The 27485-nt window shown below is 38.1% G+C and overlaps 1 protein-coding gene across 1 annotated transcript; it reads left to right on the top strand.

Annotated features, from left to right (window-relative positions):
- BPIFC (BPI fold containing family C) lies at window positions 1–27217 on the top strand. Its single transcript, XM_051961529.1, has 15 exons — window positions 1–132; window positions 929–1049; window positions 4536–4664; window positions 7617–7772; window positions 7882–7945; window positions 8779–8839; window positions 10651–10742; window positions 12699–12875; window positions 16003–16056; window positions 17549–17719; window positions 19000–19067; window positions 21718–21760; window positions 23211–23274; window positions 24694–24770; window positions 26694–27217. The coding sequence occupies exons 1-15, from the start codon at window positions 12–14 to the stop codon at window positions 26766–26768; spliced, it is 1473 nt and encodes a 490-aa protein (XP_051817489.1). The 5' UTR covers window positions 1–11; the 3' UTR covers window positions 26769–27217.
- The last annotated feature ends 268 nt before the right edge of the window (window positions 27218–27485 follow it).

The raw sequence follows: 27485 nt of genomic DNA, 5'->3' as shown, positions 1-27485 counted from the left end.
CCAAAGAGCAGATGGAGTCGGAGAAAATTCTGATCCTTTGGGGCTGTTTACTCTTGTGGAATCCACTCATTCAATCAACTCAACTTTATCCTGGGATTAAAGTGAGGATTACTCAGAAAGGCCTGGACTATGGTAAGATTTGAGTTTTTAGGAGTGAGAATGACCACTCCTCACTCTAGAGTTCTATAAGATTTGTGAAGTACATTTCTTTCAAGATAGATAACACGTGTAAACTAGATCAATGGCCAATAATCACAGAAAATTTTGATTCAAACTTGTCCTTTCACCTTCTTTATAGCTGAGTAGCAAAGGGATTAAAGGGTCAATCCTAACCCTCATGCAGAAATCAGTTGATAATTAATGTGTTTTATAAAAAGCCTTCCTTCCCTGATCCCCCTAGCCAGAGGGAGATCCTTACTATAGTCCTTGAACATCTCCAAGTAGAGGTTGCATAATCTCTCATTAAGTGTGTTATACATAGAGGGAACTACTTTTTGTCAATGAATTGGACTAAATAGCTCCTGAAACCTTCTTCAAATATCAAGTTCTATGACTGTGATGTAGCTGGTGGGGAAATCCCTAGATTCAGTCAGAAGAGGGACAGGTGAAAGGTAGGGAGAAGCAGATGTAAAGCTAGATGTTAAATTCTGCGTCTCAAATTCTGTGATTCTGACAATTTATCCACTGAGAGCATTGTCACATATTCATTCTACGTCAATCCCATCCCCTCTAATTATTTAATTCTCCACTTCTCCTCTCAAGGGTTTGCAAGCCTGATTTAAGGTTTCCCTGGGGCAAGCATGTCTTGAGAATGCTTTTGAAGAATATTTACTGATGTGCTGCCATGTGGAAATGTGAAATATTCTTATGCCAGGACCATGGCCTAGAAACTTCTCAACTTTATCAATCCATTTGTTTCCCACTTCAGGTATACAGGCTGGCATGGAAGCAATTGAGCTGATAGTGAAGAAAAATGGTGTTCCTGATTTCAAAGGCTCTGAAACTCTTGAATTTTTAAAGGTTGACTATGTTGACTATAATTTTTCAAAGTAAGTAAAAGGAACATTCTCTCCATTCATATTTTTCCCTTTCCCCTTAGAATATAAGCTCCTTGAGGGCAGGAATTGCTCATTTTTTTCATTAGTATCTCCAGGGTCTAGCATTATATCCTGCAAATAGTAAGCACTTAATAAATGCTTGCTGAATGAATGAATGCATTATTAAACAAAAGTGCAGCATTACATCTTATTTTAGGATTTCATTTCATTTTTAACAATTATTTTATTTTTCCAAATATACCTAAAGATAATTTTCAACATTCATTTTTAAAGCTTTTTATTTTCAAAATATATGCATAGTTTTCAACATTCATACTTGCAAAATCTTGTGTTCCAATTTTTTCTCCTTTCCTTCTCCCCATCCCCTCTCTTAGATGGTAAGTAACCCAATATATCAATATTTATTTTTGTAAGATTCTGAGTTCCAAATTTTTCTCCCTCCCCAAGAAAACAAGCAATTTGATATAGGTTATATGTGTACAATTGTCTTAAACATATTTCCATGTCATGTTGTGAAAGAAAAATCAGACCAAAAGGGAAAAATCATGAGAAAGAAAAAGCAAAAGAAAAAAAAAGTGAAAATACTATTCTTTGATCCACTTTTAATGAGTCTCCACAGTTCTTTCTTTGAATGCCTATGGCATTTTCCATTCCAAATCTATAGGGTCTAGCATTCCATCTTAGAAATAGTAAGCACTTCATAAATTCATTCATAAATGAATGAATAAGTTGTAAAAAGATTGTGTGTGAAATTAACTTTTCAAAAAACCAATTTCCTATCACAAGAAAGGAAAATACGACTTAGTATTTAGAGGCATAGAGAAGATAACTTTGGATAAGGGAGTGATTCATTTCACTTTTAATTTAACATGATAAAAAACAGAAGGAGGATCATTGTCATGAAAACATGCTAATTGATCATCAAAGATATAGAGCTAGAAATAATCTCAGAAGTCCTCTATGCCTTGGCTTCTTAAACCTTTTCTACTTGAAACCTCTGTTTCCCCCCAAGAAACTTTTACTTGACCCTAGGCTTGTCAATATATAAAACAGGTATACAAATCAAACATTTACTGATAAAGTCACAAATTTATTTTAAAACAATTTTTGGCATACTTAAAATTTTATCATTTTGTAAAGATGAAAGCAAATTTGCATATTAATGAGATGGTTTGCTGTTTACTTTTACAGAAAAAAATTAAATCTCAGCAGAATATTTAATACTGCAGGACATAAAGCATTCAGAAACCTTTTAATGTCATCAAGTTTTGTGACCCTTCATGGAGTCGAGACCCACAGTTTGAAAAACTTTGATCTAGTCCACACAAAATGATGGCAGAAAGTTAGGAGAGAAGAAGGTGCCCACTGAGGGGAATAACATAGAAAGTTTATGATAGCCTGATTCCTGGCTAAACATGACAAAAAGATGAGCTATCCAAGCCAGAGGGAGCTTAGCATAAAGTCTTAGCTCCCAGTATAGTAGAAATTATCTCTCAGTGAAACCTTGGAAGGGAGATTAAAGCAAATGCTGTGGTGGGCTTGGGCCTAGACTAGTTCCTCAGTCTTTTAACCATCATAGTTAAACAAGAATAAATCATACACAAAGTCTGGATGTTAATATTTAGTCTTTTGTATTTGTGTCCTTAGTATAGTGCGCAGTATATAGTATATGCTTAATAAAGGCATTTCCATTTATTCACTTACATAGTCTTGTTGTTCAGTCATTTGACTCTTTGGGTCTCCATTGGGAGTTTTCTTGGAAAGATACTGGAGTGGGTTGCCATTTTCTTCTCCAGCTCATTTTACAGATGAGGAAACTGAAACAGAGTTCAGTGACTTGCACAGGATCACACACCTATTAAGCATCTGAGGTCACCACATTTGAACCCAGTACTTCCTGACTCCAGGCCTGGTGCTCGATGCACTCGTATCACCTAGCTGTCCAATTTATAAAGTACAGGGGTCCCTAACCTTGTATTATAGACTCTTTTGGTAAGCCTTTGAGAAGCCATCCTTCTAAGAATGATGTTTTTAGATGAATAAAATATGTAAGATTACAAAGTAAATCAATTATATTGAAATTTAGTAATTGCAATATTATCTTTTTTAAGTTTATGGACCTCTGATCTATAAACTGTATAATTCTTAGTACCTTTTCCCCCTTTTCTATCATGAAAAAATGGAAGAGGAAAGTACAAGAAGTATTTCAAATAGTTTCCATCCTTCATGGATGCCACGGCCAAAGAATTCATGACTTATCTGGTCTTGTCTCTTCAAGACCCATTTACTGATGATGAGCTCTACCATCATTGGCTGAGCTGATACTTGGATGGTAGAGTCAATCTTTTGCCCAGACCATACTCTAAAATCTGCCCAGCCTTGATAACACCAGTCAGAGCCCAAATTCTGCTGCCAGATAATTCTTCTCCTTGCCTGGAATAAGCATTAGAGTTGGACTCCTGCACAGTCTGCCTCCACAAAATTAAATGGATAGCATTGAATTTTGAAAATGTCAAAATCCATGTGAAATATGCTTCCATGTCTTCCTAGCTTTATCTCTTTTAATCCAGAAAGCTCTTCTCTGGGAAATCTTCTCATCTTCTAACAGTTTATATCTTGGATAAAATGACTCAAACCTATCATTAAAAAAAAACAAAAACAAAAAAAAAACAATCCATGGAAGTAGTGCAGTGACTAATTGTGTTCTAATGAAGAGTTGTCTCCTCTAATTCACTTTGCTTATCAGGGAGAAGACTCTCACATGCAGATAAGCTTCAAACAAGAGTATAGAGGTGGCTTGGAACCTAGAAATTATCTGGAAAGAATGTGTTATAATGGAAAGAATATGAGCCTGGGGATAAAAAGGGAGAAGGGGAAGGGAACAAACATTTATTAAGTGCCTGATGTGTGCACTGTACTAAGTGCTTTATAAATATTACATACAACCTTATGTTATTCAATCTTTCAATCATGTCCAACTCTTTGTAACCCCATGGAGTTTTTTTGACAAAGATGCTGGATTGGTTTACCATTTCCTCCTTCAGTAGATTAATTCAAACAGAGATTAAGTGATTTGTTAAATTGAGGAAACTGAGGCAGGCAGAGATTAAGGAACTTGCCCAGCTTGAATGTATCTGAGGATAGATTTGGACTCATGTCTTCTTGACTACAGATCTATCACTCTATCCAAAAAGCCATCTTATTTATCACAGTCATGCAAGATAATATCTTGGAGGAAGAGGAACTATTGATCAGAGGAAATTGTGATAAGCACCATTGAAAGTGGTATATTTAGCTTTGAAAAGAAGCATGGATTGTTTTTATTTAGTAACTTAATTTATTTAGTATTATTAGTAATTTAATTATTTAGTAATTTAAAATTAATGAGTGATAAATTTGGGCCAATACATTTGAGGCTCATTCAAAATCTCTAGAAGGAAATATCAAATTAATGCCTCTGTTTCTTTTTTTTTTTAGCATAAAAATCAGTACCTTCTCATTTCCAAATATTTCATTAACCCCTATGTCTGGAGTTGGAGTTAAAGTATTAAGCAATCACGGTTCAACAAACATCAGCATGGGATGGGAAATATCATCTCCACTTTTGTAAGTATTGCCAAAACATGAGAGATTCTCCCAGAACAAATGGGGAGCTTAGACTCCAAAAGGGGATTGAAATCTAACTGCGTTTTAATATAATCGGTTTCCTTTGTAACCCAATATATTCTTTTTATTCATTTAATAAAATACCCATTTAATAATTTAATTACTAATGAATTTCAAATTATGTAAAACATTTCATAATAATACCCTTTCATTTTATATATTCAAAGCATTATTCTGATTTAGGCTTCAGCAGACTGACTGCCAAAGGGTTCTATGATACAGAAAGGGGCCAAGAAGCCCTGGATTGAATGATCTCAGAGCTCTTGCAGTCTATGATCCTTTGATCATAAGAAGTGGGAACCAGCTTATCCTGAAATGTTGGCCTTTGAGCCAATGGAGTGAAAGACCAGCTGTGACTTCCCACCCGGGAGGGTTGGGAATGGAGCTTCTTCGCTGGGGTGACAGCAGGCGCCGGCTCAGAGGCCACTGATCTGGGCAGGGCTGCCCGTTTCGGGGCTGGGCAGAACCAGATTTACCTGCACATCCCTCCCGTGCCTGAGGCCAGACAAGCCCAGCCAGAGCACTGTCCAGGCAGTTCAGCTCTGAACCTGGCTTCCAATTCTGCCTTTGATGTTTGCAGTTTGGGCCTCCTCCTTTGTCCTTGGCCAAACCCATCCCATTGCTCCCCTGCTGTCATCCTCCCTAGAATGAGTGGGACAGGTGCCTTGACATGGACCTGGAAGACCAAGGTTCAAATAGCAACAGGAATACAAGTTGTGTGAATCCTCCGGGAAATCACTTGATTCCTCTGTGATTCAGTATCCTCTCTGAGTGGTCCTCAAAGCAGATCCTATAATATGAGACAGAATAAGGGTATATGTGTGTGTGTGCACATATGTATATATGACTACTTGTATCTATCCACATGTATATGTGTGTATGTAAATTTATAAATGTATACACCTACATATATTAATCACAGAGCATATATATAGCTATGTATGCTATAGAGAGACCATCGTATACATTTTCCTATATATATGTATATGTATGTGTGTGCATGTGTTGTATATATACATATAGAAAGAACATTTACTGTGCTAAGCATTTTACAAATATTATCTCATTAGACAGACATTAGACAGAGAGAACTTGGTCTTAATTAGAACCTAAAAATCGACATGGTGTTGATTCCGACAGTATGGTACAGTAGGTAGGACCACGAGTGTTAACAGCTCAGGCCCCAACTCTGTCATCTTGCTACAAGACCCTGGACAACTAACTTAGTATTTGGAGACCCCATTTTCTTATTTGTAAAAATGACCCTCGCTACTACTTCCTTGCAAGGTGGTTGTGAGCACCAAATGAAAATACAAAGATAATTAGGAAGAATCGCAGAGAGAAAGGAGGGGATAAATATTCATGAAGCACCTAGTATGTGCCAAGCATTCTACCAAGTGCTTTATAATTAGGATCTCAATTTGTTCAGACAAACAGGACAGCTTTGGTCATTACTCGTTGACTTTATTATATACTTAAAAGGAAAAGCAAGCTTTATGTAATTGTTATAATTTCATGTATAAACCTTACCTTTTGTTCTAGGATATATGTGTGTGTGTGAAGTGCTCATTTTATCTGGTATTGCTAAGAGAAAAAAGGTAGAAACAAAGGAAAAATATATGCAAAATGCTTTTTAAATTATAAAACACTAAGCAAATGAGAAATGTCATTGTTTAAGCCCTCTTGGGACAACTAATCAGTTACATATATTCTAAATATATGAAATCAAGAGGACCTTGTGAGTTACCCTTTAAAAATATTCCTAATAATGCAGCCTGCCCTGCTGGGCAAGGTTTTATGATAAAGGATCACTCAAGACACTCAGAATATTTCAGAAATGATGATCCACCTTGATGAGAAGTGGGAGAAAAAAGATTCTTTTTTCAATGACAGAGTCCTGAATTTGCTAATGCTTCAGTGCTTTTCTCAAAAACTTTTAGCTGCTTCCTGTAGCTGTGATAAAATATAAACCACTCAGTCAGACATTTAAAGCCCTCCGGGCACCTTTCAGTCCTTATTTTATCATTAAATCATAGATTTAGGTGGTAGCTAGATGGTGCAGTGAATAGAGCAGTGGCCCTGAGTTCAAATCTAGCCTTAGACACTTCCTAGCTGTGTGACCCTGGGCAAGTCACTTAACCCCAGTTGCCTCAGCAAAAATAAAAAATAAAATAAAAAGACCATAGATTTAGAACTTTAATGGAGGTCATGTGATCCAGAGAAAACTAAGCCCCACAATAGCCAAAATCATAGAATTTGATTCTTAGAGGGGGGGACTTTAGAGAGAGAAAGTCATATAGTCTAACGCCTTTAGTTTATAGATGAGGAAATTGATTTTGGAAGAGGTGACATGTTTTAAATGATTCTCGATAAATGTTCATTCATAACAAAGATAATCCTCACTCTGCCTTAAAAAATGGCAGGATTGTAGTTTGAGATCTAGAAGGGACCTCAACGACCCATCCCCTCATTTTTACAGATGAACAAACTGAGGTCCAGAGAGATTAAGTGATTTATCACAGAAATATAGCATCAGCGATCCAGAGCTGGAAGGGTCCTCACAGTCCAGCTAAGGGCCAGGAAAGTTATATGAGTTGACCTCAGTCACGGTAGCAAGTAATAAACATCACAAGTGGGGGATTTGCACTCAGGACTTCTGATTCCAGAGCTGGTACTCCCTCAGTCCTTTTCCTGAGGCAGTCCTCAGTTATAAAATGGGAAAAACAGTACTCTCTTTACCAACCTCCCAGGACTTGCTGTGAGAACAGTGCTTTGTAAATTCAGAAATGCTTTAAAATTGTGAGCTATTCTCTGGTTATGACTGTCATTCATAATTCAGTAGCGTCCACCATGGGCCTTTGTTCTAAGTCTGGGCTTTTGTCTCATGAGCAGTAAAGATGAAGGAGGAGCTGCTCTGTTTCTAGCGGAGATATTTTTCTTGGGCCTCGTTAACCTGTCCCGGAGTGACACAGGCCACCCAAGCATGAAGTTACAAGATTGCTATGTTCGAATTGGGCTTGCCCGCATCTCATTTACAGGAGAGCTCAGGTGAGTAAGACTCTGGATAAGGAACAGCTAGGCTGGGGATAAGTTTCCAAACACTGATCAGGGATTTTCCTAGACTATGTTAACACTATTTTCCCCCTTTTTCCTTTAGTGTCCTATATAACTCTTTTGCTGAGCCAATGGAGAAACCCATTTTGAAGACCTTGAATAAAAAGGTAAGTCTCTGAAGACTCCAGGGGTAACAGTGGTTAGATACCTGTGGTCCAGACTTTTTTTTAATACCTTGAGACCTATAATTTCATCAGCTTAGGGCTATTATTATAACTGAGATTCATTTTTAAATAATATTTTTCCCAATTACATGTAAAGACATTTTTAAACATTCAATTTCTTAAATTTTGAGTTCCAAATTCTTTCCCTCCCTCTTCCCCTTCCCATTCTTTGAATCAACAGTTTGATACATATTATATATGTGAGATCTTGCAAAACATTTCCATATTAGCCATGTTGTAAAAGAAGATACAGGCCAAAAAATAATAACAATAATAAAATGCACACACAAATTAAAGTGACCAATAGTCTGCTTCCACCTGCATTCAAACTCTCATCAGTTCTTTTTCTGGAAGCAGAGAGCATTGTTCATCATAAGTCCTTCAGAATTGTCTTAGATCATCATATTGATGAAAATAACTAAGTTCATTTACAATTAATCAACCCTCAATATCGCTATAACTATGTACAATGTTCTGGTTCTGTTCACATCACTTTACATCAGTTCATATAAGCCTTTTCAGGTTTTACCGAGCACATTCTGCTCCTTTCTTATAGCACAATGATATTCCATTATAATTATATACCACAGCCTGTTCAGCATCAGTGGAGAAGCATCAGTGGTTCTTGACCTATAATTTATACTATGACTGGCACTTTTTTTATTCCTGAGAGAAAACAAGGAACATCTCAATTTTCCTCTGATCTCTATGGGAATTTCTTCCTGTGTTGCAATAACATAATTAACGATGTTTTTATTCTTTGTTTTTTTATCTAGCTATGTCCAATTATCACGGACCAGTTAGAAAGTATAAATGCCAATATTAGTTCTCTGGATGGTGAGTCTTTTGAGTCTCTTCCATTTAATATTTCTATTTAAAAATCTTAAACTTTAAAGAAGTAAATAAATGTGATCTGGGCTAAAAGGAATTTAACTGTGTAGGAAATGTTGAAAATGGATATTCATTTTAATGATCTAGATAAGCAATTCCTATATGATTTATTATAGACTTAAAGAGTTTCAAGGGGCACTCTTTGGGAGATTAGGTGGCCTGTCTATGGTCATATAGTCAGTATCTGTCAGTGATATCGGACTTCTTTACAAACTTCCTCCTTTTCCTCCTCCTTCTATTTCCTCTTCCTTCTCTATATTTTCCCATCTCAATTTTCAGTATGTGGTGATTGGGGTGCACTATGCCAAAGTCATTACCCTTATTGTTTCAGATATAGGTTGGATAACTGCAGTTCCTTCCAACTCTTAAATTTTGTGACTCTGTGATCCAGCCCCACATTGCTATAATGAATACAATGTCTTTAATATCCGCTATAGACATGGGGCCTTCTCTCTTTCCCAAATGAGTTCATCCAGATCAAAGTTGGACTTAAGTGGATTAAAGGTACAACTGAAAGTTAAAATCTTTTAAATCTCAGTTCAACTTTAGCCACTATTAATTATTTGTAATACCTGGCAAGGCCCTTCATCTCTTATTCCCACCCCACCTTCATCTGTAGAATCTATTGATTTGAAATTCTCTTTTTTTGTAAAATACACTCTTTATAAATGACTGTCCACTGAGGTCTTGGGAACTTCACTCTAATACTTTCCACTTGACTGATCACCCAGAGAGAACAGAGATCCCTGATTAAAAATGTGCATTTATTAAAACAATAATAATAGAAAGCATCTTTCATTTCACCAAGATACGATTGCCTACTTGCCTACCTCTAGCCTTGGCTCCAGTCAAACATGAAATCAAAGAAAAGAAAATGTTGTGACTTTATGTTGCCCTGACTAACAATGACATCTATAGCAACCAAGTGGGGAAGAATTAGTCATATCACAGAGAAAATGCCATAGATAGGGGAGAGATTTCTCTTCCAAGCCCCCAGAGGAAGCATATAGATTTAGACTATGATGTGCTTGCCTTGTTTCAGAAAGTGGAACAGAACTAGCCCAGAATTTCCAAGAAATGTTCCCTTATATTTCTGAAAATGGCAATGGGGATAACAGATGTGACTCAGGAGCAAATCAGTAGTCACAGAGAACTCGTCTAAGCTTCTTGATCATATCATGATTGTATTCTCCCTGTCTCTCCATTTCAATCTGTCTCTCTTCTCTACTTCTTAAATCTTTTCTCCATCTCTCTGTCTCTCTCTCTTCCTCTGTCTCTCTATCTTTCTGTCTGTCTCTCTCTTCCCTCTTTCTTTCTCTCATCTTCTCCCCCTTTTCCATCCTTTCTTTTTCTCTGTTTCTCCATCTATCTCTCCCTTTTTCCTCTCTCTCTCTCTCTCTCTCTCTCTCTCTCTCTCTCTTTCTCTCTCTCTCTCTCTGTTTTTACTTCCCCCCATTTCTATCTACATGTCTCTCTCCCCTCTCTTGACTATCTTTCTGACTGTCTCTCTCTTCCCCAACCCACTCATTCTCAACATTCCTCTTTTCAATCTCTGTCTCTCTGTCTCTTTGTCTCTGTGTGTTCTCTCCTCTCCCTTTCCTCTCTCTTTGTCTCTGTACTGTCTCTCTTCCTATCTCTGTCTTCTGTTTTGCAGTGCTTTTTTGCCTTCCTAGCTATGCAAAATTTCCGGATAGGTACAACTTTTATATTCTAGTGTGCCTTTTATAATAAAGATCTTTTCTCTGTTTCTCATTTAGTTGTAACCAAGTTTGGTGAGGATATTCTGCTAGATTATTCCCTTTTGGATTCCCCAGAAATCACCCCGTCATCCATTGACCTGAATTTGAAGGTAATTTTGTTATTGTCAATGTCACCATCATCATCTTGATCATCAATAAGAGTACTTTGAGGGGGCAGCTGAGTGGCGCAGTGGACAGAGCACCAGCCTTGAAGTGAGGAGGATCTGAGTCCAAATCTGACCTCAGACACTTAACACTTCCTGACTGTGGGACCCTGGGCAGGTCACTTAACCCCAATTGCCTCGTGGGGATAAAAGTACTTTGAAAAGTGAGCATATTCTTGGTGAGTGGCATTGATTTGCAGCAGAATGAGATGTTATCAATAGGTCTTTTTATTGATGTTTCTGTACATTCAGAATCTCCCTGGAAACCAGTAGCTAGGAAGTTCAGAAAACCCTCCTATAGGATGTGGCACTTGAGCTCACTTGTAGGGGAAGGGGAATCCTTTTCCTCTCAACCCAGAGTTGGAAGTGAACTCAGAACTGGTCCAGACTTTTCTATTTACAGATCAGTCCCTCAATGTTTACTACATGAGAGACACAGAAGAGGAAACTGAGACCCTAGAGATATTATTAAGTGACTTGTCTAAGCCAGAGGTATCCAACAACGGTGGCCACATTGTAGCTCCAAGTGTGGCCTAAACTAGAACTCAGGGTCATTTTTACACCTCCAAGAGCTGAATAGTTTGATTTCATTTTCCAAAACTCTTTCATGATTCTTTCCCTTAAAGCCCCTGGAGCTGAGTAGCAATTGCTTCTGAATTCAAAACATACCAGCACAGTCCAGACTTTCATATCCATCCATTCTGGGCTAGGAGACAACATAATTGGCTGTACTTAGTGGTGCTTAGAAAATTAATTAATGATAACAGTGTCCCTATGTTGGCATTTCCACTCACAATGTGCTGATTTAATGATTTAACTGATGTCTGCTATCCCCAAGGAAGTCTGGTCAGAAACCATAATAGTATTCTGGGCCATCGCCAGTCATCTTGACTGTCTTGCCAATGGATTTCCATGACTCAGGAAGAGAGGGAGAGGCTGAGGACTTTGTTCAGCCCTGCCTCATTGAAATCCAGTTCAATTCATCATGCCGTGATGTCATTGGTTCTCTTTTAAAATAAAGAATGAACAAGAAGAAGCCGCTTTCATTAATTATGGCAGAGTTATTCATTCTTGTTCTAGAGGCTAATTATCACTGCTTTTAAAAATATAGTTCCTGACCAAATAATCATTAGGCTTGGGTTGTTTCACTTTACCTTCTCTCCCAACTCTCCACACCCAATTTTACCAAATTTCTAAAGTTTTTCTTCTACTATCTTCTTTGCACTCATGGCTCACTGGTTGCTATATTCTAAGGAACAAAGGATGTGACATCATGATAAAACACCTAACCTAGGATACTTATGAACTTATTGTCTCGACGAGTCATGTAACCTCCCTGAATCTCAGTTTATCCATTGGTAAAGCGGAAATATCGGTATCTACTTTAGAAGCTTTGGGTTGACTCACACACTTATTAACTCTCACTTTTCTCATCTATAAAATAGGACTAATAATAACACCTCCCTCTCAGGTTGTTGTAAGGATCAAATGAAATAAATTATGTACAGTATTTTATAAACCTTAAATGGTAGCTGTTATTGTCTTCATTGTTGATTTTACTAAAACTATGATTTCATCTATGAAGGGAGCCCCTTTAAAAATGAATTTGCATCTTGTAGTCATAGAATTATTTGGGGCACTTAAAGGTTAAGGGATTTGCCCAGCATCACATAGCCTATATGGAGCTGAAGCCCAGGTTTTCTGGTCTTTAAGACTAAGACTCTGTCCACTAAGAAAACCCTGCCTCCAGAATCTAATGGCATAATGTATATAAAGTGCTTTATAGATTTTAAAGTAATACATATAGTACACAGACATATATATGTACATATATATCAGTAATCGCTCTGATGACTTGGTTTTTCACAAAATATATTGATTTTTTTTTCTTTCTCCCTATAGGGCACATTCTACCCAGTGGGGAATCTTACCGACCCTCCCTTCCAGCCTGTTCCATTCACCCTCCCAGACCGCAGTGATTCCATGCTTTATATTGGAATCTCGGAGTATTTCCTTAAGTCGGCATCCTTCACTTATTTCATAACTGGAGCTTTCAATGTCACCCTGACCACTAAAGAGGTGAGAGGGAACATGTTTATCTTGGGCTTCAGTCACTTCCTGGGACCTTATTCTGCACTAAGCAGGACAGGGCCCACTCTTGAGAAGCTTCCATCCCATCTCCATCAAATGGTCTCCCCAGTTGCTAGAGCCTTCCCACTGAATGTTACTTTCCATCTGCTATATATTTGTCATATTGGGAGTGTATTTGTATTTGTGTATCTACGTTTATGCATATGTTTGGGTTTGTATATGGAAAAAAAGCCTCAGGTCTGAAGTCAGGAAGACTCATCTTTCTGAGTTCAAATCTGGCCTCAGGCACTGACTAGCTGTGAGATCTTGGACAAGTCATTTAATCCCATTTGCCTCAGTTTATTCATCTGTAAAATGAGCTAGATAAAGAAATGACAAACCGCTCTAGTATCTCTGCCAAGAAAACCCCAAATGGGGCAGCTAGATGGTGCAATGAATAGACCACCGGCCCTGGAGACAGGAGGACCTGAGTTCAAATCTGGCCTCAGATACTTAACCCTCACTAGCTGTGTAACTGGGCAAATCACTTAACCCTGATTGCTTCTCCAAAAAAAAAAGAAAGAAAGAAATTAAGAAAAAAGAAACCTTTAAATGAGATCACAAAGAATTGGAAATGACTGAAGTAGCTGAACAACAAAAAAAAAACAAAATGTGTGTATGTATACATTACATATATGTGTGCATTTATGGCTATATCTACATGTTTTGTATTTATTTTGTTGCTGAGGTATTATATATTGCATGTAAAGATATATGCGTATATAATATACAATTATATATATTTATGTATATATGTATGTATGTATGTTTCTTAACTCTACCATTAGACTATTAGTACTTTGAAGTACTAATGATTTTTCCCTTTCTTTGTATCTCTCCCTAGATTTAGCATGATATCCAGCACATATTAAGCATTTCATAAGCACTAGCTAATTGGTTGTTTATAAATCCTAAGTGATCAAGCTCCAATGATACCAATGACAACAATGAAAAGAACTGTGAAAAAGAAATGGCCTTTAGCTTACCCTGAATTTCTTGGATATTGTTCTGTATTGGTTCTCAGGAACGAATATATCTTGTCATGTGCCTCCCCAAGCCTTCCCACCTCCTATCAACTGGAATTATTTCATCTAGAGTAATTCATAAGAGAGCAGACATAGTCATTGATGTTTATGTCATGTACCTCCCACCCATAATGGAAGCAAATCCACAATTAGTCAACAGTCAGAATGAACTGTCATCTGGAAATAGAGCCCTGACTGCTTTGATGCCATAGACCTGAATTGCTTCATTGTGCAATCATGAGAATTAACTGGATAGATAGATGGGGAGGGAGAGAAAGAAGGAAAAGAGAGACAGAGAGAGATGGGTGGATGAATAGAGAGTGGATACATAGATGTACAAAGGAAGTATTTTATATTTGTGAGAAAGTCTGCTTGGCCCCTAATGACAGAAGTAGGAACAATGGCCAGAAGTTGAAGAGAAGTCAATTTTAGTTCCATCTAAGTAAAGCCTTCTAACAATTGGAGTTGTCCAAAAGTGGAATGGGTTAGCTTTGGAGGTTGTGATTTCTCCTATGTGAGAAACCTTCAAGAAGCGATTGGCTCATCATCTGGAGTCACAAAGACCTGAATTCAAATTCTGTCTCAGACACTTAACTTTGGGCAAAGTCATTCCACCTGTCTATTTCAGTTTCCTCAACTGTAAAATGGGGAAAATGATAGTATCTACCTCCCAGAGTTGTTTAAGGACCCAGTAAGGTAATATTTGTAAAGTCCTTTGTCAATCTTAAAGTGCTATATGAATGCTAGCTATCATTATTATTTGTCAGGAGGAGATTCTTGTGCAGATCAGAATTAGACTGGACTACCTCTACGGTACCCTCTATCTCTGGGGGCTTGTCATTTAATGATTCAAAGGCTGATTGTCGTAATAGTTAAAAACTCTCAAGCTCTGAATCATAGGATTGGAAAGAACCTTGAAAGCCAACAATCTAAGCCATCTCTCACCAAGAATTTCCTAGATCACCTGTCCATAAAACTCATTCAGCCTTTGCTTGAAGACCCTCAAGGGGAGGAAGCTGTTACTTGCCCAGAAAACCCATTTTGGGACAACTCCAATTATTAGGAAATTTTGTCCTGACTTCAAACCCATCAGTTTCCTTTTTGCAGCTCCCATCCCTGGCTCTTGCCCTGTCTCCTAGGGCCAAATAGAATAACTCTGACCCTCTTCCACAGGTCAGCTCATCATGTACCTGGAGACAGCTTTCATGTCTTCCCTGAAGCTTTTCTCAGGTTAAATATCCTAGTTGTTTTTAATGATACATAGCATCATTTTGAGTTTTGTCATCTTGGTTTAGAAGCATCTTGGTTTAAAACTCATGTGTGACTATGAGTCCTATGACAATCTATCCCCATCCACTCCCATCAGCCCCACTGCTGCCATATTCTTTTTGAAAATCAGTGGCAATAATAAAATGTTTATTCTTTAAAGTTATTCCTGTATGGTATTTTTGCAAATAAAAGACAATAATCAATATTTACATATCTTTTTAAGGTTTGTCTAGCATCGTAAACCTATTACCTTATTTGATTCTCATGAAAACCCTATAAAATAATTGCTGTTATTATTCCCATTCTACAGATGAGGACATTGAAGTAGTTAAAGTTTATGTGAAAATATTCTGAACAGTTTAAAGAATTTATATATTTGCATAGATATGTGTGATTGTTTATTATTGAGTCATTTTTCCAGTCCTCTCTGACCCCGTTTTGTGGTTGGGGGATTTTTTTGACAAAACTACTAGAGTGGTTTGCCATTTCCTTTTCCAGCTCATTTCACAGATAAGAAAACAGAGGTAAAGGGTGAAAAAAACAGGGTGAAGTGACTTGCCATGATTCATACAACTAGGAAGTATCAGAGGTAATCAAGTTTTCCTGATTCCCCAAGTCTAGAGCTTTCAATCACTGCACCATCTAATTGGAATATGCTATAACTCTCTTTCAGGAGCATTTTTGCTTCATAAAAATGATAGTACACACAGCATTTTCCCCATGAAGGAAAATGAGATGAGAAATTGACACGATGTTGACTGACTTCTCCATTTATTTTCCAGTTATCCAAGCATCTAATTCAAAACCCCCAGGGCATTGGAAGTCTGTTTTCTCAGGTGAGTGATCCAAGTTCTGTTTCTTAATCACAAATCTAAAGATGGAGAGTTGGTGATGGTGGTGTCCTTCAAAAATGAAGGACAAACAATCAAAAGAGGTAAAGGAGAAGGAATCTGACTTGGTTCTAAGACTTTGAAATTGGGATACTGGGTGAGTGCTGGCAATACAGACAAATAAATCCAAAGGCAGAGTAGGCTGAGGGGGAAAAACAATGAATTCCCTTTGAGACAAATTTAAGGTGACACTGTAAATATGTTCAAGGTATTCAAACATTACACTGTAAGTTCCCCAAATAAATGTTTTTTTTTTTCCCTTCAGGTCTCATCTAGCTTCAAAATTATTTGAACCAATGAAAGGAAAAGGAATTTTGTTTATATTTATGAATTTTGTGAAGCTAATATTCATCTGAATAGTCTATGTTGAGAATGTCTGCCTTTATGGAGCTTATAATTCAGCATAGGCAAAGCATATGTACACATAAAAAGCATTTTGATTTTAGCAAAGTCATTTTCATTTCTGGTACCTAGGAATTATCTTTATTTCTTATAAATCAGTATAGTGGATAAAATACTGGACTTGATGTCAACAAGGCCTGAGTTTGTATCCCAAGGAAATCATAAATGAAGGAAAAGGACATGTGCAAAAATATTTATAACAGCTTTTTTTGTGGTAATAAAGAATTGGAAAATGAGTAAATGCCCATCAATTGTGGAATGATTGAATAGATTGTAGTATGTGAAAATAATAGAATATTATTGTTCTATAAAAAATGATGAATAAGCTGATATTAGAAAGGCATGGAAAGATTTACATGAACTGATGCTGAGCGAAACAAGCAGAATCTGGAATACACTGTACACAATAACAGTAAGGATGTGTGATGATCAACTATGAAAGGCTTGATTCTTCTCAATGGTTCAGTGATTCAAAGCAATCCCAATAAACCCTTAATGCCATCTGCGTCCAAAGGAACTGAATATAAATCAACCCATGCTATGTTCACTTCTTTTTTGTTTTGTTTTTTTCTCTCCCACGATTTCTCCCTTTTGCTCTGAAGGCCTGAGTTCAAATCCTTTATCAGGCAATTAGCTAGCTTTATGATTCTAGGCAAGTCTCTTTAACATTTCTCAGCTTCAGTTTCTTAATTTCTAAAATGGGGACAATAGCAGCTCCTACCTTACATTGTTATAAGTATCAAATGAAATATATAAAAAGAATTCTGTAAACTTTAGATATTAGTTATCATTAAAGAATAATTGCCTAAAATTTGACAAAAATTTAACAAAGACCACCCCAAATATAAGCCTGAATAGATAGAGTGAGCATAGAGACCCAAACAAATAACTGGAAAAAGTTGTTTTAGTAGTACTTTTTTGTTGAAATTGATTAATTTCAATGATCATGATTAGTAAGCAAGTCTCTTTTGCTTCGTTTCGATTCTTACTATTTTCACATTACTTAACCCATTTATCTCTTCTTAAATTTGGACAGATTGCAGAACTATATATTATGGCCCAGCCACTGATGATGAGGATCCTAACCACTGAACCCCCAGTGGTCAATTTAGAACCAAACAATTTTACCCTCAACATCCCTGGATCTGTCGTGATGCTGACCAAGCCTGAAAACACCACTGAGGAAGCTATCGTCTCCATGGATTTTGTAAGTAACCAGCACAAGGGAGATGATTTCAACTCAAAGATCCCCAAATAGATTTCATTCAATGGAGGCCCTGGCCACATGCTTCCCAAGTGCCAGGAAGTATTTATGATTTGTACTTGGGACCTACTGAGGTCTTCTTTCCTGATGGGCTAGAAAGACAACAAAAAAAATAGATGTCCATCAAATTGGCAGACAATAATTTAGAAATGCAAAGAAACTCAGTGCTAACAGAAATATGGAGAAATAAGTATATTCATTCATTGCCAGTGGAATTGCAAACCTGTGGGATTTTTCAGAGAATAATATGGCAGGCAGGGAGGGAGGGAGAAGGGAAGGAAGGAAGGAAGGAAGGAAGGAAGGAAGGAAGGAAGGAAGGAAGGAAGGAAGGAAGGAAGAGAGAGAGAAATAGATGCTTTTACTTTGTATTCAGACAGTATCTGTTCTTGCTCTGGAGGCTTCATCATGAATCCTTTGGAGTTGTCCTGTACCACTGTTTTGCTGAGAATAATTCTAATAGTTATTGTAAAAATTTGGTTAGCTGTTTTTGATGTTCAACTTTTTTATTTATCTTTTTCTTTTGCATTACCTTAAAGCCTAATTGTATGTTTCTCTCCCCAAAGAGGAATTGTGAGACTTCAGGGAGGTCATTTTACACCTTGATTTTCTCATCTGTAAAATGAGGAGAATAATATTTCCTCAATAGGTTGTTGGGAGTGGGGGACAGGACAGAAAATATTAGTAAACTTTGGAGCCTTAAGTAAGTGCGGTAGTCATTTTTTTGTGATCTACTCAATTTAGTTTAAATTTACAAAAATCTCTCTAATAATGAATTTTAAAAGTGGAGGAGAGGACAGGGGCATAGAAAAATACCTCAAAACTAGCCAATAACATCATTTGGATCTGGCCCTATATTGTATTCCAACCTCAGACATCCCTTTTCTCAAAAAGGGAGAAAGGAGAATTTATTTCTTCCTCAGGGCAAGTTTGATCATTATGATCAGCAAGTATTGTCATCGTTGATTTTTTTTTATTTATTTAAAAAGATGTTAAAAGATAATTGAGAGGGACAGAGGAAGTATGACAATAGCAGGTAAGTAAGAACTATCCTCTCACCTCCAAAAAAGACGGTATCTTTTCAAATCCCATTCCTTAGAAAGAGAAGTTCTTGAGCTGGATTATTTTCAAGATAGTTTCTGCATTTACAGTTACAGAAGATAACAGTGTCGAATCTGAAATGACATTCACGCAGCCCAGTAACCAAAGCGTTTGGTCCTCCACAGGTGGCCAGTACCAGTGTCGGCCTGGCTATTTTGGGAAAGAAATTGATCTGCTCCTTATCTCTGAACAGGTAAGAGAAATTGGATTTAAATGATTACTTTTAGGAGTTCTGGAAGATCATGTCTTCAAAATCAGCATTTGGACAGCAAGTGATAAATCACTTTCTTCTGTAGGAAACGAATTTTTTTTTCCTTAATGAAGCAGGGAAACAGATCCTTATTCTCAGAGCCCAAAAGCAGAGAATGATTTAGAATGCTGAGTTCTGTTCTGGTGTGGATTCAGTACTCATGTCTCCAGTGAGCAGGTCACATTAAATGGTCTCTTGGTTTTCTTAGGACCCTTAAGCCTATAACTTTAAAGAGGTTATACAGAGATTATACAGAAAGGATTAGATTTGAAATAAAAAAGTAACTGAATTAGTATCTCCTTTAGGTATTTTACGAGTTATGTGATGGGGCAGCTAGGTAGAGCTGTGATGGATAGAGTACCAGATCTGGAGTTAGGAAGACTCATCTTCTTGAGTTCAAATCTGGCTTCAGGTACTTACTGATAGGGTGGCCCTGAGTTAGTCCTGTTTGCCTCAGTTTCCTTTTCTGCAAAATGAGGTGAATGGGCACCAAGTTTCCTTCTAGGCCCATATCTGTAACACTATGCTTGGTCACACCAGTAAAACTGCCTCCTTCCTTCTCACCATACAAGTGTAGACAGATAAACATCTGTTTAACTGTTTAATCCATTTAAACATAGATGCATTCTGTGGGACAAACAGGGGAGGGCAAACCAGTTAGGTCAGAAAGTGGCTGGCACAGTATCTCATTGGAGCAGCAGCTTTCCCCAAAGTGGGACAGACAGACTGCTCTCTCTTTGCTTGACTGAGCAATCTGCTGAGCCAAGCAATATGCATCGGCCTTTGCTTTACAAACAGTAAGCCAGGGGGCTGATGGGACAGGAGCAAGGTGATGGTGATGGTGGTGGTGGTGGTGGTGGTGGGTGGTAGAGTCAGCTCAAACTCCTTCTAGAGAGTCAGTTCATTGTGAGTGTTTATACCTGAAAAATAAATAAATACACAAATCAGGGCCTTGTTTCTTGTTTATATTTTAAGAAAGTGATGGAGAAAATATTGATAATAATACACATTAAACTTAAAACTGTGTCTAGCATACATCCCCACCCCTACCACCAAATGACCAGAGAGTCAATTGTTAAACATTTACAAGTATATCCATGGAAAGATGCCTTTTCCAAGAGCATTTAGGGAAATCCCAGGCCATAATGTCATAAAATATCATGGACACTGGGGAAACAGTCAAATGGCAAAATTTCAAATCACAAGAATTACAACACTTACTAGCTGTGAGACTTTGGAGAGGTCATTTTACACCTTGATTTTCTCATCTATAAAATGTAAAATAATATTTTCTCAATGGGTTTTTTGGGGGAAGAAGGGAATACGACAGGAAATATTGGTAAACCTTGGAGCCTTAAGTAAATGGGGTAGTCATTGTTTTTTTTGGTCATCTACACCAAAGATTTGTTTAGATTTACAAAAATCTCTCTAATAATGAGGGCTATTTGGTAGGGAAGGATTTGATTACAATATTTCTCTACTCAGTCAACCATGAGATATATATTATATGTCAGGAACTTTGTTAGGTGTTAGGTAAAAATGAAATAGTCCTTGTCCTCAAGGGTCTTATATTCTATAAAAAGAGAGAACCTGTGTACATGTACACATCAGATTTGTATGGGCCCATGGTTCTGTCTTCTGCAGTACCTGGTGCCGTGTGTGTGTGTGTGTGTGTGTGTGTGTGTGTGTGTGCTCACATTCCCACATGATGCAGAAAAAAGGTTCTAAGACACAGCATCTCAGCCAAGGACTCCAGCTGGAGCAGGAGCTCCACAGGCCATTGAGTCACACCCAGCGGAGGTCAGAGGAGCCACAAGCAACCTTGGCTCTTATGATGGGGAAACATGTTCCCATGATTACAAGTTGCCCATGACAAGTGGGGCCACAATATAGCTGCATGAAAGGGCAAATGGGCTCGGAGGGACCAGCCTGGGAAACCTCAATCATCGCATGCTTCCTGTGGAAAAAAGGAAGTGGGTGGCCAGCAACCTCAGCACTGAGCACACAGTGGAGGCTTCATGAATGTCCGAAGCATCGATTTAGAACTCTAGGGGCCCTTTACACAGGAGGAAAGAGTGGATTAAAGAAATTAAATTAAGTGATATCACACACACACAGAGAAAAGCAGAATGAAGATTCCCAAGATCATAGATTCATAAACATGTTAGGGGCCCTCCAATCCACACTCTTCATTTTACAAATAAGGAAAGAGAAGCTTAATCACGTGAAGTGATTACCTAAGATCACATAGATAATGGTAGAAGTCAGAATTTGAACCCAGATCTCACAACTTCAATACAGCATTCTTTTCCAAATACCCTTTGTTGTCTATTAAATGAATGAATGAATGAATGAATGAATGAATGAATGGGTCGGATGGAACTTACACTAGGATTTTTAGAACAATATTGGTAAGCTAAAGATTTCCCCCAGCATTTCCCAAAAGGGCAAATGTAATAATAGAAGATATTTCCCCCTCTCTGATTTTGATAGTTTTTTGGGGTGAGGGTAGAGAGAGAGGGGGCATTTTGAAATTTAAATACTTCTTACTTCTTTTTTTATAAAACTACTTTCTGAACTTTTCTTTCTCTAGGTTCCGTCTCTCTGGGCCAGAGTCTAATCGTAGCTCTATTGAGGTAAGATTTAAGAACCTTGGAGCAGAGAAGGCACCTGAGCCACCTCCTCACCTGCTGCCTTTTTGCCTGAATGATTATATCTTCTGCTTCCAAATGTCCTTTTTTCCCTTTTTCTTTTCTGCTCCAAAAATCTCCCTCTTACTGTTCCTCCACCCACCAGGATAATTTGCTCTTTAAAAAAGCGAAGTACACTGTCATTCAGCGAAATCTATGAAAGGATTTTTTTTAACAGAACATTCAGAAGATTGCTAAAATTCATCAGGATGTAGGAGCAGTTGCTCTCAGAGATTTCAAAGTCTATTTAAAAAATAATTTTAAGCTAAACTGCTGGAGTTAACTTGATGCACCAGAATCCCAAAGGAAGGTGGTAAATGGGCATTGTAGGTCAATATTTATTGCACTTACTCTTTGAGGCTTTTAAACCAGTTTCCCACAGATGTTTGGAATGTGTCTATGCAGGCTCTGAGGGTATGGGTGCCTCTTTGGGCCAGGCATATCATCCTCCTTCTCACCACCAGTTCTCACTGTTTTATGTGGCTCTTATTCTTCTAACTAGAAGAAGATCCCATGGTCAGAGTAACAACCTAGAAGCCACCCTAGAGCTCAATGGTACCAGCTGGAAAGACAAACTCATGGGTTTGGTTTGATTTAATTTTTGATTGATCCATAGCTTCATCAGTTGGGACAGCTAAAAGTCCAACTTTTAAAATATACCTAATGGCAGCTAGGTGACTCATCTTTCTGAGTTCAAATCCAGCTTCAGACATGTCCTTGCCGTGTGACCCTAAATAAGTCACTTCACCCTGTTTGCCTCAGTTTCTCATCTGTAAAATGAACCGGAGAAGGAAATACAAATCATTCCAATATCTTTGCCAGGAAAACCCCCAGTGGGCCCTCAAAGAGTTGATAGAAGACTAAAAAGCAACTGAATGACAAAGATCTTAACATTATGACAATAGCCTCTTAATAACTTAATAATTGCACAGCATCCAAATCAAGAGAGTTAAATTTTCCAGTGATACAATTACATCATCCTCAGTATCATTTCTTATAAAGGATAATGTTTGCCCAAAATTCATAATATAAGAAAAAAATGGTGTTGGGGCAGGGGGTGGGGGAGGGGGATCAGGGTTAAATGATTTGCTCAGAGTCACACAGCTAATAAGTGTCTGAGGCTGGATTTGAGCTCAGGAAGATGAGTGGTTCTGATTCCAGGCCCGGCGCTCTATCCACTATGGCGCCCCCTAGCTGACCCATATTCTTTTAATATAGATTTATACCTGGAAGAAAAGGTAATCTCCTTCAAGGCTAACCACTGCCCTCCTCCCCATTTTATAGATAAGGAAACTGAGGCATAGGGAGGTAGAGGGCTTTGTCAGGTTCACACAGCATGACATAAGAATATCAATCTGGAGAGCTGCCTATTCATTTACTTGGTCCTTTGTTTCAGGTCCTGAGATTTGAGAACATTTTCTCCTCAATCCTCCACTTTGGAGTCTTCCCATTAGTTAATGGTAAGTAAGGGTTGGCCCAAGGCCCTTTAATGATGAGGGCATCTTAAGGAACTGTGGGATTCCTGGGGATCAAGAAAGCATCTGGGAATACCTTCTATCCACCACTCCAAGGCTGCTGCTTTCTGGGGCACTGGTATTAACCTAGCCCAAGATAGAAACCATTGACTTGGGAGTTCTAAACCTTTTCTGCATGATGATCCCCTTTGGCAGTTCGGTGAAACCCATGCACTCCCTGTCAGAATAATCTTTTATAATTCATAATTGAAGGAAATGTTAAATTCTACTTAGAAGCTCATGAAAATAAACTTTTTCACAACAAAATTCAGAGACCCCCTGAAATCTACCCATAAACCTTTTTGAAATCTGTGGATTCAAGGTTACAAACACTGGAATTTAAGAGTTAATATTACATTACAATTTCATTATGAAATGAATTATAGATTAAGTCCAGTCTTCATTAATAATAGTATTCTTATTGGTACTTTAAACAAGAAGGGTAAGGTCTTTTTCGATATAAGGGAGTGTGTATATATATATATGTGTGTGTGTGTGTGTGTGTGTGTGTGTACACATATATGTGTGTGTGTGTGTATATATATGTATTTATAATTGTGTATATATATATGTATAGGGGAAATTATAAAATTCTTATAATCTTTTGAGAAGAAATTCTCGTTTGAATCAACAGGAAACTAGATTCTCTTCTCAATCTCACAAAGCTCAAGGGTGAAATCATGGTGGCCTCGCATCCAAAGACCAGAATTCATGGGTTAGATTGACAAACTCAGTTTCAGTGATTGCCAATCTTGCTCCTTCAACTGACACACAATTGCTCAGCAATTTGCAACTATGGGGCATTCATTCAAATTGTTCTTCATTTTAAAGAATGAAATGTTCTCAGAGCCCATGAGTTTGAGCCTTGGCAAAATGTAAATTGTGCTTTTAAGAGAAAATAGCAAGCTGTCAGATTTTCTTTTCTGCTGCCCAGATGTGCAAAATTGCCGACGTTTTCAGTTAAGTAAGCAGATCGGTTTAAAAGTTCTTCTGAGAAAAGCTGGGGAAGTGTTGATCCAAGAGAATTTTTTTAAAAACCCAGAAAATCCACCTCCTAACAGAAAGGTGATGGACTTGGGGTACTGGTTGAGATTTATTTTTTTGTATATGGCCAATATAAAAATCTGTTTTGCTTAATTATATGCATATTTGTAATGGGGATTTTGTCTTCCATGCTTTCTCAATGAGGCTGCAGGGAAAATGGGAAGGAGAGAAGGTAAACTAAAAATAAAATTCAATTAAAAATACAAAAGAGAAAAATAGAAGAAACAAGATTAAAAACAAATGTTTGCAAAGTCGCTTCTATATACCTGTGTATGTCTGAGTTGGGGTTTTTTTTTTTTAATATTTTGTTTTGTTTTTTAGCCAGATTACAGCAAGGCTTCCCACTTCCTAACCCACACCAGATCTCTTTCGTTAATTCTGACATTGAAGTTCACAAGGTGAGAAAATGACTCTCCTATCCTGCCGTCTTTTCTTAGAATTATCCTAATTATTAGAAATATTCTAATTTTTCTATTACTCTAAACTCTCAAAGTCCCAAGCCCAGATGTCATCTTGGCCAAATGACAATGAAGGCTGAAGTCCTTTTCAACATTCTGGATTCCTTGTGATCTTTGGAAAATCTCAACTTCTCTGGGCCTCAGTTAAAACGGGCCTCATGTGTAAAATGAATAAGATGGATCCAATGACCTCCCTATCACAGATAAATCTTTGATACCCCCCCTAAAAAAAAAAATCTTTGATCCCATGATTCCAGACAAAGGGTCATACAGTTCAACATCATGACATAGTGGAAAGGGGGCTTGATTTCAAGTCGGAAGAAATGAATTCAATTCACAGTTTTTCCTTTGTGACTTTGGTCAAATTAAACTCCCAGAGCTCAGTTTCCTCATCTGCGAAATTAGTGGGTTACGCTAGATAACTCCCTGTTATCTCTAAATCTAGTCCACATAACTCCTCTTAGCAGGAACTACTTCCATCTTTGGGGGGCCCATTCCATTTTTGGACAAGTCTAATTTTTAGGAAGTTTTACATATATATATGTATATATATATATAAGTTTTATCTATATAGTCTAATTTTTAGGAAGTTTTATATATATATATGTGTGTATATATATGTTTTATATATATAGTCTAATTTTTAGGAAGATATATATATATATAGAACCAAACTCTGTTCCCCCTGTACCTTCTACTCACTGGTCAAACTTAGTTTGAAAAAAGAAATCTGTTGAGTCCATTTCTTGGATAACGACTTTTCGCATATTTGACGATGGGCAGCTGGCTTGCCTTCTCCGAAGGGCTGTTTCCTCCTCCGTTAAGGGAAGCTGATGGATCAGTGCCAGGATTTTGACTTTTTCTGGGTGGCCTGATCATTTTCACAGTCACCAATAGGTGTGTCCTCTGAATTCATAAAATATATAGGATTACAAAGAAATCATTGGGTTTTTTCCCAGTTCAGTTTTGGACCCTCTCTGAGGTTCTGTGGCTCCTGGGAGCAGAGGTTTGGTGCTGAAAGACTTCAGAGGCCCCGGTCCATCCTCCCACCCCAGCCCATCATTTTAAAGGAAACAGTGGAAGGCATTAATTAAACCATTCACCCAGGGGCCCACACACAGGTGGGATGTGCACCTCGGTTTCCCCAGTTCCACGCCCTGCACTTGTATCAGCCACCCATTTGTTCCTTAAAATTTGCAGCATTTGGAGTGGGATTAGGCAATCTGCTGCCACCTTGTGGCCAAACCCTTCATTGCACTGCGCCAGGATGGGCCCTGCCCCAGCAGCTTTCTTAGATACAAATCATCAGTGAGAGCCCCGGTTAATCTAGAGAGGACCTCACAGGTGAATGCCCTATTTTACAGATGAGAAAACCGAGGTCCCGAGAGTTGTATGACTTGTCCAAGGTGGTAACAAGGGCCCCGAGACTTAAACTAAGATCCAGTGGTTTCAAAAGTCTTCTTTTCATTGATACTTCAAAGCCTGGGGACATGGAAACACTTCCATCGATTAGTGATTTGCTAAACAACAAAAGAAAGCAAATAATAATAATAAGGCAGCTAGTGGAGAGGACCCTGGGTCTGGAGCCAGAAAGGCCTGAGTTCTAATCCTGCCTCCAAAGTGACTCTGGCCGAGTCTGGGCAAGGAATTCTCTCAGTGTCCTCATCTGTAAAATATTTTTTGTATTTTTTCTATCCTCCTAGGGTTGTAGTGAAGGTCGGGGTCACACAGATAGTAAATGTCTGAGACAAGATTTGTCTCCCTGACCCCAGGTGCAGCACAGTGTCTAGTACACAATAGGAACTTACTAAATGCTTTACTGGTTGTTGAGCAAATGACCTGTAAATGCCTTTTCCCCTTCAGGGTTTCCTCCTGATTTCCAGTGACTTCAGATATGAGCCTTTGTGGAAGAAGCAGCGGCATCTGGATGAGTGGTAAGCTCAGAACGCCTCCGAGGATGCTCCCAGCTCACCCCGCCTGGCTCCTGGACTGATGGTTCTTAATAGGAAGAGGAGACAAGTAATTCCCAGCCTCCACCAAGACTACTGCACCCCCGAGGCTGGCAGACGAGGGAATCACGGCAACGAGGACTGGAACTGTTTCCTTCCCAGCTTTAATGGCACTAAAGAAAAAAAGGGTTTTGTTTTGTTTTGTTTTGTTTGGGGGGGGCACATGTATGCATGTGTGTATGACTACGTATAATGAGTGCATGTAGATGTCTGTTTCTGGGGCCACAAAGCAGGTTTATAAGATGGTGAGAAAGTCTTGAGAATCCATCTGTGAGCTGCAAGACTGCCCTTGCTTTGTTCCCACTGCATTCAGTGTTTTATATTTTGTACTTCATATTTTATTCTCCCTTTATTTAAATAAAATCTCTCCTCCCCGTGCATGCAGTCCCACCTACTTTGCTTTGAGAAAAGAGGCAGTCCAAAATGTTTGGGGCAGCCCTGTTTGTAGTGGCTAGAAGCTGGAAAATGAATGAATGCCCATCATTTGGAGACTGGTTGAGTAAATTGTGGTATATGAATGTTATGGAATATTATTGTTCTGTAAGAAATAACCAGCGGAATGAATACAGAGAGGACTGGTGAGACTTACATGAACTGATGCTGAGTGAAATGAGCAGAACCAGGAGATCATTATATACTTCAACAA

Source organism: Antechinus flavipes, chromosome 5 (assembly GCF_016432865.1).
Source record: "Antechinus flavipes isolate AdamAnt ecotype Samford, QLD, Australia chromosome 5, AdamAnt_v2, whole genome shotgun sequence".
NCBI classification, from domain to species: domain Eukaryota; kingdom Metazoa; phylum Chordata; class Mammalia; order Dasyuromorphia; family Dasyuridae; genus Antechinus; species Antechinus flavipes.
The sequence above is the reverse complement of the archived record's forward strand: the minus strand, read 5'-3'. Positions and strand labels throughout refer to the sequence as shown.